At 26.4% G+C, this 12434-nt stretch overlaps 2 protein-coding genes across 3 annotated transcripts in view; both read left to right on the top strand.

Annotated features, from left to right (window-relative positions):
- Positions 1-12434, top strand: part of LOC145189564 (uncharacterized) — a 62179-nt gene that overhangs the window by 28257 nt on the left and 21488 nt on the right. The gene's annotated exons all lie outside the window — the stretch shown is intronic.
- On the top strand, positions 1411-2343 carry LOC145189526 (calcium-binding protein SPEC 2A-like). 2 transcript variants are annotated; one of them, XM_090086914.1, is made up of 2 exons: positions 1413-1671; positions 1763-2030. In XM_090086914.1, the coding sequence occupies exons 1-2, from the start codon at positions 1482-1484 to the stop codon at positions 1765-1767; spliced, it is 195 nt and encodes a 64-aa protein (XP_089943040.1). In that variant the 5' UTR covers positions 1413-1481; the 3' UTR covers positions 1768-2030. The 2 variants fall into 2 exon arrangements, with proteins under 2 accessions (XP_079922308.2, XP_089943040.1); XM_080066182.2 differs by having other exon boundaries at positions 1411-2343.

Below are 12434 nucleotides of genomic sequence, written 5' to 3'. Positions count from 1 at the left end.
TGATCATCCCAAACCTTTTCTTCTTGATTGAAACAAACTCTTTATCAGTATAAACTATATAAATTATACAAATTATTACTAAAAATTATGTAAGTTATTAATCGATTTCTGGATTTAACTCTTCATCAGAGTCTGTGTAAACATCACTATCACCTGAAACTTCTGGAGTATGGACTGGATATTATATAGGGGCATGATGAAGTTTTAATTAGGTAAGCCTCCATGAAAGCTTTTAACATTCATCTAAAAATCCAAATATAAACTTTCATAAAAACCTTACTAAAGCATTTCAAAAACACAATTCATAAATATGTTGGTATTTAATTTTTTTTGCCCAAGACGCGTGGTGTTGCTTTAATACAGCAAACATTTTTCAGTTTTAAACTTTCGTAATCACTAAATAAGTTAAATCTCAAGAGCAAGATTTGAAACTATCTTAAAATCAATATTTTTTATTTCAAATCTTGCTCTGAAATATCAAAGCAAGTTCATTAAAGTTTTACAATCTGTAGTAAGACGGTTATCTCTAAATTAATAGTCACAAATTTTTTTAAAATGGTAATCAAAATTTATTTTGCTAAGTAGTCATACTTAAAATGCTCAGTACCATATCTCTATATTAGTAAAATGATATTTTGAGTTACCTGCTTTTAGTTAAACTCTGTAAACAGCTAATATATAGTATGATATTTTAAATACACACTGTATAATATAGGGTTAAATCATATACTTTAAATCTTAGTAGCGAATTGTGAAAGTCAAAAAAATTATTCATTTGATCATTTCTTAAAATTAGTAAACTCAAATTCAAGTTCATATGATGATGTAGCATTAATAAAAAGTAAAAACAAGGTTATAAATAAATTCACCTCTTTTTGGTCTTGAATTTTGGTCTTTGTTATGAACCGAATTACATATGCAATTAAAATTACGTATGTAATTTGGTTCATAACAAAAACCCCTGCAGTTTAAATTTTTATTTCTTAGGAAAAGTATAGGAAACAATGTTTTTTAACCAACTTTATTTATTTTAAACTCAGTCTGAAAAAATTAATAACTCATTTTTTCAACGCGATGATGAATTTAAATAAAGAAACCTAAATATTGCAGCTATTTTCAATAATTTTGTCATTTTAATCTAGTTAAAATAACAAAATTATTTTCCTAAAATATTTATTTTACTGTATAAAAAAATTTATCATTTGTTACATTAAGACTTTCTTAAAGCATAGGGACTTTGTTAGGTCACACCACGGAATATAGTATTTAACAATTTTAAATTGAGCAAATTTTCCGCTAAATAATAAGTCCACACGTTTTTAAAATATCACCGCAGTCGTTTTAAGAATTTCACCGCAGGTAATTTCAAAATTAAAATTTTGTCATCAAAAAAATTTAAATTGCATGATGGTCGTTTTAAATAAACTTGAAGAAAACTTGCATTCTCAATTCGCCACTTTGAGGTTTGATTTTATTTAAAAATGGTTGACACGCCGAAGACCTACTTTGATTCAAATGCTCCAACTGTTGTTTTGAAGAGCTTATTTTCAAAGTATGATACTGATGGAAGTGGTCAATTAAATAAAGATGAGCTTAAGGTGTTGTTTCAGGAAGATTTCGGATTTACGAAAGAGCAATGCGAAGTTTATTCCTTACTGCTGGACAAAGATGGTAATGGTCAAGTTTCTTTTAACGAATTTGTCGCTTGGTTAAAAAGTGGTGAAAATTTTAAAAATGTAAATAATAAATCGCGATACTTTAGATTAAAGCAAGCTGTAGAGATGTTTAAAAAGTTCGATGTAGACAATAATCAATCACTTGATCGAGAAGAATTTAAACGTTTGTTTAGATCTGTTAATGGTGAACCATCAAAGCTAGATGCTGCGTTATCAGAACTTGATCGGGATGGAAACAATGTTATTTCATTTCAAGAATTTTTGAGATGGTTAAATTGGGTTCCTTTAGATGATTTTTAAATGAAAATTTTATATTACAAGTAATAACTTATTAATTATACTCAATCAAGTTTTTTCTTCAAGCTGATTATTACATACAATATGTAATACTATAAAGAGTAATTTTTTATAAATGATTTAGTCAACCTCTCTATATTTTCTTACATTTATTTTATAATTTTGAGTAAATATGCTGCAATTAGTTAAAGATTTTATTTCGTATTTTTATATATTAGTATTTCTTGTACTTTTTGGAGAGGTTTTGCTATTTTGATAAAAAATATTTGTTAAATATAAATTAATACAAAATGATATGTTACCACAAATTTTAGTATATTGATTTTAAGTAATTTTAAAATTTAACGTTACTATATTATCTATGGCATAATATTGACCATTTGGTGGCAAATTACTATTACTGTTTTCTTTAAATAGATTTACATATATCTTTTGGGATGATTTTAAAGATAGTGCCAGGCCTTGAGGGTTCATACAACACCCTTGTGTTAAAAAATTGGCTTGTTCCTATTCCCAAAACTTTCTAATGACTCATAAACCTGTCCACGTTTGCAAGTCTTTTACAAGGACTCTATTATAAGTCTGAACTTTCATAAATTAAAGAGCTGATGACAACTGCAGATAACACAAGTGACTTTAAAAGCAGTGATAATAGTGTTTGTGGTGACACATATTATGATAGATCTGGTAGTGACAGGAGTGAAAGCGATGATGACTCATTTGCTTCTTATTTTGACACTTCAACTACAACTCAAAGAAAACATCTTTGAGTTGTAGTTGAAGTGTCACAACTGTTTGCATGATTACCCCTTCCTTCATTCCACATGTATTGGTCAAAGTGTTCATGAAGTCTTCTTACAAGATTTCATGAACACTTTGAGCAGTTTCATTCACATACACCTGATGACCTGTCATGGTTTGAGTCCTTTTAATCAAGTCAGAAGGCTTCATTAAATATTATAGAGATAATTAGACCCCAGATGTTTTTCTTTCACAATTCTTTGACTGGTATGAATTTTTTGCAAATAGATAAATTTGAAAATATTGGGGAAATGTTAGAAATGTTTCATACTTTTTTCGTTTTTTTTTATAATTAAACCAAACAGGACTTTAAGCCAATATATTTAAAAATTTGCAGCCATTCCTGGCCTTAAAGCCCACCAATCTTCCATAAGAGTTGCAGTACCTCTCAGTGTTGTAAGTATGATATTATCAGGCAACCAAAAATGTTCGTGCAGTTTATCCTAATTGCCTATTTCTAAGAAATGTATTAAGAAAACTGGTTGTGGTGGGGGGATGATTTTGCATATAAATTAAAGCTTGTTTTAAGGAGAATCAATCAGTGTGTTTCATAAGTTTTATTAGTGCGTTTTAAGTTTAAAAGTCTAAAGTGGAGTAAGGCTGTGTCAGATGCGATAATTCGCGCCTGTTTACTTTATGAGTTCAAACTTGGAACCAAAGCTGCAGAAGCTTGTCGTAAGATATGCGCTGCTTTTGGGAAGGTACCATAGCAGAACGGACGGGTCAAAAGTGGTTTAAAAAATTTTCTTCTGGAAATGAAAACCTTGAAGATTAACCAAGATCTGGAAGACCATCCATCGTAAACAAAGAGGATATCAAGTTGGCAATCGAGCAGGACTCCAGTCAAACATGTCAGGACCTTGCTTTAAGATTTAATGTGAGTGATGAAACTATTCGTTTACAATTGCACTAACTTAGAAAACGTTGGAAGTTGAGCAAATGGGTACCTTATGAGTTGAGTGAAACAAACAAGCTACAGCGCTTAACCATTTTTTCTTCATTGCTTTCCCGCCACAATTTAGTGCCATTTTTTGACCAGATGTTGACGTGCGACGAAAAATGGATTATGTACTGCAACAAAAAACGAACATATCATTGGCTAGCCAGTAACGATCCAGTACCGATGACTCCTAAACCAAGCATTCACCAACAAAAGGTTTTACTGTGTGTATGGTGGACTACAGCAGTTATCGTTCACTATGAGTTGCTACCAAGTGGACAAACCATTTCTGCTGAGATATACTCAGCCCGATCGGACAGAGTTTCGGTTGTTCTTCACCAAAAACAAGCAGCTTTGGCAAACAGAAAAGTTGTTGTATTCCACCAGGACAACCCCAAACCGCACACCGTAAAAATCACGCGGGAAACTCTAGCACGTTTACAATCGGAGATTCTACCTCACCCTCCGTATTCATTAGACCTTGCGCCAAGCGACTATCACCTGTTTTTGGCCCTGGATAATCATATGAGGAATCGACAGTTTCGAAATAGAGAAGATCTCGAAAATGAGTTAATTCGCAACTTTCGCAAGTGATTTTAATTAAGAAAATAAAGGAAGTGGAAATTCTTCTAAATTTAAAGCCTGTTTTTTTTTTATCTTTGCAGATTTTAATCATTTCATTTGAGTAGATTGGACGTCTTTGTGGCTTATAAAAAGACAACTTAAAAAATTCTGAAAATGTACTTTTTGATGCTTCTTCTACAGTTTCATGTATTTAGAAAACCAAAAATAACAAGCGTAAAAGCACTGGTCAACTTACCAAAACTAAAAATAACAAGCGTAAAAGCACTGGTCAACTTACCAAAACTAAAAATAACAAGCGTAAAAGCGCTGGTCAACTTACCAAAACTAAAAATAACAAGCGTAAAAGCACTGGTCAACTTACCAAAACTACCTATCAAAACCATTCAGGTAATAAAACTGGATTTATGAACTTCACTGAAAAGTTTTTTCCAAAAATAAATTAACATATTTCTTATTTCATTCATTTTTCAAAATAAATTGTTTATCTCAGCGGAGTCACAACATTTTAACGAGTATGTTTTGTTTTAGTAGCCTTCCGCGGAAACGATAAAAGAATAAAAAATGTGACCACTAGTTCGGATCTTCCCATCATATAATTTATATAAACTCTAAACAATCAATTACTAAATGTAATAAAAATGCATAAAACTTGTACAAAAAAATAATTATAAATATTTATAACGGGTCGAAGATGATACTAATAATTATTTAAGTAAAGTCATAATGTGTGATGAAAATTTCTGTTTTTAAAAGTGAAACATTTAGAAACATCCTCAAAAAAATCTTTAGTTTTTTTGAGGATGCTTCTAATTGTTTTCTGATCAAATTAGTTTTTAATTTTAGAGCGAAGAAAAAGAAAAAAAAAAAGTAAATTCTTTAGTTTTTTGCTCTTGTTGCAATATTATTATAGTAAACTAAATGTTATAATTCTCAATGAAGATCTTACTTACACGTTTTTTGCTATAGTTGATGTTGTGTTAACTTTAAGTTTAACTAATGATCCAGCCATTAGCAGCCTGTTTAAATTTATTTTGAAAGAAAAATTTGTTTTATTATGGATTCCTCGTAAGAAAACGATTGACCAGATTCATGTATTTAGCTTTTAACAGCTCAAGTGGATTTTTTATCTAATTTTGTTTAAGCTGGTGAGCTTTGCAACCAACTTGGTAAACCTAACTTGTCTTAGTTATTCAGAATTTTGTTTAGCAGTTCAGTTTTTGATTATAATTATGATTGGAAGTATTTGTATTTTAACTTCTCAGTTGTAAATATCAATAAATGGTTTTAAACTTACAGAAGACTGCTTTTTCCACACTACATCTTTTTTGCACTGATTTTACAAGTTTGTGGCAAAATTTATCTCCACCAGCTGAATTTTTATATGATACTTGTAAATATTTTTAGATTGAGGTGGTAGATAAACGGAAAAATTTGTCAAAAAAGAATTGTCCATCGTCGAAATTAGATCCCCACATATTTTCTTAGCCATCGAAGATCTGTAATCCGAAAGAAAATTACACCATTTGTATGCAAACTAACATCACTATAAAGGATAAAGAGATCTATAGTATCTTGTAATTTAAATCATTATTTTATCATATTGCTTGTAATTTAAATTATTGTTTTATTATAAGCAGGAAAGAGAAAAACTCACTCCAACGTTTGACAGTTGGGACAATTATCCATACTTGTTCCACCAAGAGGTGAATATACTCAAGGCCCAATGTCGTTATCAAACTTTCTTAAAAGATCTGTGCAAACAGCTTCTTCTTCGCCATGGTTCATGTATTTTAATTGGTTGTATACTTTCTCTATTAAATCAATCTTACGTTGTCAGTGAATTAAAAAGAATCTGCTGTGGCTTTCATTTATATTACTTAACTCGTCTAGAGTTTGCTCAAGTTCTTTAGCGTATTCCGCTATTTTTTATTTGTTGTTGCTGAGAAAATATCGTAATCTTGGAAAAAATTTCTCGCTTCATGCGAAAAAATTTCTCGCTTCACTTAAATAGTGAAATATTTCTGCTTTATTGATAATTTTACATAACTTTTTGTGACTGTTTTCGTTTCCATTTACTTAACGCTCGAATTCTTCTGAACTTAGAGTATTGATTCTTTTCAAATTTAATTTTTTCTTTAATAGTAATAAATCATGCTGTTGATTAAAAAATGTAGAGAACTTCATTTAATAAATCTTGAGTCGGAAAATCAATTTAATGGGTTCAACAAGCTTGCGATGTTAGATGCTGCTTTCACTAGCATTGCTTCGATTTTTTATTACGTTTTTCAGAGTAATCAAAAATAACTAAAAGTTGCTCAGAGAGTTTCTTGTGTTGATAAGATAGCAATATTAGAGTTGTCCTATACAGCCATGGCGTATGCAAAATTTTGATCGGCTATACTAGAATCAAATGGCGTAGTTTGAAGAAAATACTTTTCAATGGAGGATTTGATTAGACACTATTTTTATATCTGCAAAAATTTTTGAAAAACTTGCTTTAAAAAATAATGGTTCAAAATATCAAACTGAATAGCGAAGCTAGAAACTTTAATTAATTCTGACGTATTTGATATACATCGTTTAAGTGTCTGGAGAAGGTAACAAAGATGTAGACCCTGCAATGATCGGGATGCTGATGATTGGTGTCATTGCAAGGCCACTTTTGACATTTACCAAGAAAATTATCCAACGAGTTTATAAAAGAATTGTTGATAGCTTCTTTAGATCATTTTGTTTGGATTAATTTTAAACTTTCTAATAAGTTAAGTTCAATACATCATGCACATTTTACACCAATTAAAGGGTTATAACTAAAAAGTGAGACAAAACTTTGAAGCTCCCTAAAGGAAAGGCGAAAATTAAAAATTGTTTTTTTATTTTTAGTAATGGAAACAGCAAATTGTTTACAAACAATATTAGACAAGCACCAGAAGATGTAAAACACACAAAAAAAGAAGTTTGAAGATCATATTATACTTTGGTCATTCATAACAAACCTCAGAAAAGGGTTTTTCAAAACCTTTTTTTCAAATAAGAGAATTTCAATGAGCCAGTACAACTACTTTAAGGAATGTATACAATATCATGCAGATAATAATTACATACTCTAGCCACATCTAGCGAGAGCTCATTATGGTAAAAGTGTGATAAACTACTTAAACGAAAATAACGTAAATTTCGTCCGTAAAAATGAAAATCCTATAAATGTACCAGAATATCCCCTATAGAAAACGTTTGGGCTACATTAAAATAGGAAGTATACAAGAATGATTAGCGAGCTAAAAAATGCCAAACAAGTCTACCAAAGGATACAGTACTGTCTTAACTTGGATATGAACCTAGTACAACAGCATTTTTCATCAGAGTCAAGACTTGACACTGCAAAGTGAAGAAGAGTCATCGAGACTAGATAAATATTTTAAAATAAACTAAAATGAAGCCTTAAAAAAACTCTTTTTGAATTTTAGTTTTATATTAAAAATTGAAAGAGAAAAGAGCTTTCAAACACCGTCCGATTTTTTAGTTGTAATCCTTTACAAACCGGTAAGTATATCGAGCCTGTTCTATCAATTGTATTACTTTTAATAGGACGGAAATCCACGTTTGTGAAGTTCATAAAGCAGTGAATGGCTGTGACATTAGGTTTGATTTCATTAGCATTTTCATTTAAACCATGGCAATCGTTTATTGAATTTTCTTATTCATTGCATGACAATAATAACAATAATAATAACAATAATAACAATAATAATAATAATAATAATAATAATAATAATAATAATAATAATAATAATAATATAATAATAATAATAATAATAATAATAATAATAATAATAATAATAATAATAATAATAATAATAATAATAATAATAATAATAATAATAATAATAATAATAATAATAATAATAATAATAATAATAATAATAACAATAATAATAATAATAATAATAATAATAACAATAATAATAATAATAATAATAATAATAATAATAATAATAATAATAATAATAATAATAATAATAATAATAATAATAACATTAATGATAATAATAATAATGATAATAATATTAATAATAATAATAACAATAATAATAATAATAATAATAATAATAATAATAATAATAATAATAACAATAATAATAATAATAATAATAATAATAATTTTAATAATAATAATGATAATAATAACAATAATAATAGTAATAATAATAAAAACAATAATGATAATAATAATAATGATAATAATAATAATGATAAAAATAATAATAATAATAATAATAATAATAATAATAACAATAATAAAAATAATAATAATAATAATAATAATAATAATAATAACAATAATAATAATAATAATAAAAATAATAACAATAATAATAATAATAAAAATAATAATAATAATAATAATGATAATAATAAGAATAATAATAATAATAAAATTAATAATAATAATAATAACAATAATAATAATAATAATAATAATAATAATAATAATAATAATAATAATAATAATAATAATAATAATAATAATAATAATAATAATAATAATAATAATTTTAATAATAATAATGATAATAATAACAATAATAATAGTAGTAATAATAATAATAATAATAATAATAATAATAATAATAATAACAGTAATGATAATAATAATAATGATAATAATAATAATAATAATAATAATAATAATAATAATAATAATAATAATAATAATAATAATAATAATAATAATAATAATAATAATAATAATAATAATAATAATAATAATAATAACAACAATAATAATAATAATAATAATAATAATAATAATAATAATAATAATAATAATAATAATAATAATAATAATAATAATAATAATAGTAATAATAATAATATTAATAATAATAATAATAATAATAATAATAATAATAATAATAATAATAATAATAATAATAATAATAATAACAATAGTAATTATGACAATCATAATAATAGTAATAGTAATAATAATAATAATAATAATAGTAATAATAATAATATTAATAATAATAATAATAATAATAATAATAATAATAATAATAATAATAATAATAATAATAATAACAATAATAATAATAAAAACAATAATAATAATAATAATAATAATAATAATAATAATAATAATAATAATAATAATAATAATAATAATAATAATAATAATAATAATAATAATAATAATAATAATAATAATAATAATAATAATAATAATAATAATTATAATAATAGTAATAATAATAATAATAATAATAATAATAATAATAACAATAGTAATTATGACAATCATAATAATAGTAATAATAATAATGATAGTAATAATAATAATGATAATGATAATAATAAACAAAAAAAAAAGATTATTTAATAAAAATGTTTTCCCAAAACATATCTTTTTTAACCCGTCCATGTTATTGATAAAAACTTTTTAAGTTAGTAATATTTCTGAAAAACAAGCAGGCAAAACAATTGGTACTTGATCATGATTACTGAAGCATACAAAAGCATTACATGGATTTAGTTTTAATCATACTCGGTGTAGTTGTAATTATGCTATATGATGCTTATATGATGGTGTACTTATTTCACTCACTGTAAAGTTTGAATAAGATGCTTTTTACTGTTACAAACTCGATTCAAGTAAATTTTCGTTAAAATAACCTTTTTGAATATGGCATTAAGCAACTTTTTTTAATCAAATCTCGACATTTTTTTCAGTAAGTAATTTAGTATAAGCATGGAAAATTTTTTTTTATGACGAGGGTTTCCTAATTTTCAAAGTTTATTTGTAGTGATTTATATACTGTGCTGTTGTAGGAAAAACCAGTATTAGTATGTCAAATTTTTTTCATTATAAAGAGAGGAGTAACTTTGTGCAATGTTCAAATCTCTTTTTTTTGCTCAAAACGTTGAACTTGATACGAACATAATTTCCTAAGAAAATTATTCATTAGGAAAACTGTTCACTAAAACCAAAAGTTATTAAAGATGTGATATCTTTCGGACACCAGGGTTATTTGTCATTTTTTATCGGGGTAAATTGTTTCATACTTTTATTTCAAAAAAAAAAAAAAAAAAAGACGCTAAAGCAAAAAATTAAAACTTTAACAAATATAACCCTAAACAATCAGTAGGACATAAAAAAAAAAGTAAAGCGTGCATGCTTTAAAAGCTCAATTGTCCATTTTCCACTAAGTAAACTATTATTACCATGCAGCAAAAATGATTTTGCTCTTGTTTCTTTAAAGAATATTTTTTTTTACTTATGTACCAACTTTTTAACCATAATTGGTTTAAGTTTGGCATACAGACTTTGGTTTCTTTTCAATTAGAAGTTTTTTTGCACTAACAGTTTTTAAAACAACTTATCAAAAATACGATTATAAATAAAATGATGTAATGATATAGAACTGGTATTTAATCAACTTACCTAATCCTAGGTGGTTTTGGGTATGTATAGCAGATTTAGTTCCCCCGCAACATTGTTCCCAAAAACCTTGAGCTTGTTGTATGAGGTTTTAGCATCCAAATAAGATTTAATATGAACGACCTATTATATCTTTGTTAGTGGACGTAAACATTTTTTTACAGATAATAGGGAAATATAAACGCAGAACCAACAGAGAAGCATTATTAAACAATAATATGCAGCAGAGCAATTCACAATAGAAGTATGGGGTTGAGAAAAGCCTTTCAACAGTTTTCAAAAAGACTAGAAAAGAAATATCAAATGAAAAAAAAAAAAAAAAAATTTAAGAAAACACCTTTTCTTTAAGAAACTGTGCCTCTTTCTCATCATGTTCAGTGACTTTTTTTGGGGTGAATCTTCATCGGCTGTAGAGGGAGACTTTTAATTTCAATGATAAGAAGCATTAACACTATCAAAAAGGTTTTTAGTCACTATGCTACATACAGAAAATCCAGTTTCTTAATGTTTTCAACCATTATCAGAGACACCAAATTAACCAAAAATACAACTGCTGAGATGACATAATTAACTCTTTTAGCCCAACTAACATGAACGCCACTGATACAAACTTCCTTCTCCATTTGCAACGCAACTCCTCACTAAAAATGTGCTACTTTAAAATACATTTTATCTATCATCATAACTACTCATAATGGGTTCATTAACAATGATCCCATTATAAGCAGCTGGGTTGGAAGGTAAAGATTGAACCGATTTTCCCTCTCGTGCTGCATTTTAGGCAGAGAAGAAGGGTACTTTAAAACTCAATAAGGTATGAGGGTTCCGGGGCAAAGATAAAATCTTTAAATTTGTTTCAAATCAAAATAATCTTCATGTTGGTTATTTCGAAGTAAAATAATCTCCAAAGGCTATAGTGAAGACAAATTCAAAGAAAAGCAATTCAAAATGTTTCTGAAGTTGACCTTCCAGTGAAAGGGAAGGTCAACTTTTACCATAGCTGATATAAAAGTATGTTCGTAGATTACATACCGTTCACTAAGTTTGAAAGTCATATTTTGGTGAGGAGTTTTCCTGAATACATACCAATATTTCAAGTGAACTAAACAGGTAGCTGAATTTACAACCATTCTGAAAGTCTATGTCATATTAAAACATGTCCTTAAATTTTTAAATCTCAAATTAATGGATTTGAGAAATTCTTAGAGCGGAATTCAGATTCTGCTCATTCTAATTTCTGCTACAACTGGTGTCAGCTTATCCATCAATAGCTAGCTATATAAAATGCTATGCGCCGGAATTTTAAAAACACATTTGGGAAAATGTTGCTCTCAACATAAACTTAATTTTTGCTTTGTATCTAAGAAAAGAAATTGTTTTCTAAAAACATTTCTTATTTTTCTAAACTTTTTATTCTTGTTTAAACTCTAAAGTTTAATATTCTTAGCGTGAACAAGAGCTTGAAAGTTAAATAAAATAGATTTTGTTCTAATCTTTTAACAGTAACATATTAGGTTAATAAAAAAGTACTCTATTACAAAACAAACATAAAAATGTTTTGCGGAAAAGCTTTGTAGCATATTTAAACTTTTGCGTTTTAAAAGCTTTTTCTAAAGATATTTAAAAATAAAATTTTTTTTTCCAAAATGGACCTTTAACTGCAAAAAAGAAAAAGAAACTAACAGAATTATAC

Source organism: Hydra viridissima, unplaced genomic scaffold, assembly GCF_058129835.1.
Source record: "Hydra viridissima isolate aposymbiotic clone 2 unplaced genomic scaffold, HvirCarnegie_v1 scaffold_5, whole genome shotgun sequence".
NCBI lineage: Eukaryota > Metazoa > Cnidaria > Hydrozoa > Anthoathecata > Hydridae > Hydra > Hydra viridissima.
The sequence above is the reverse complement of the archived record's forward strand: the minus strand, read 5'-3'. Positions and strand labels throughout refer to the sequence as shown.

Bases quoted from the DNA above. Each gene is read 5' to 3' on its own strand.
- LOC145189526 (XM_080066182.2), top strand. From the start codon at position 1,482: ATGGTTGACACGCCGAAGACCTACTTTGATTCAAATGCTCCAACTGTT.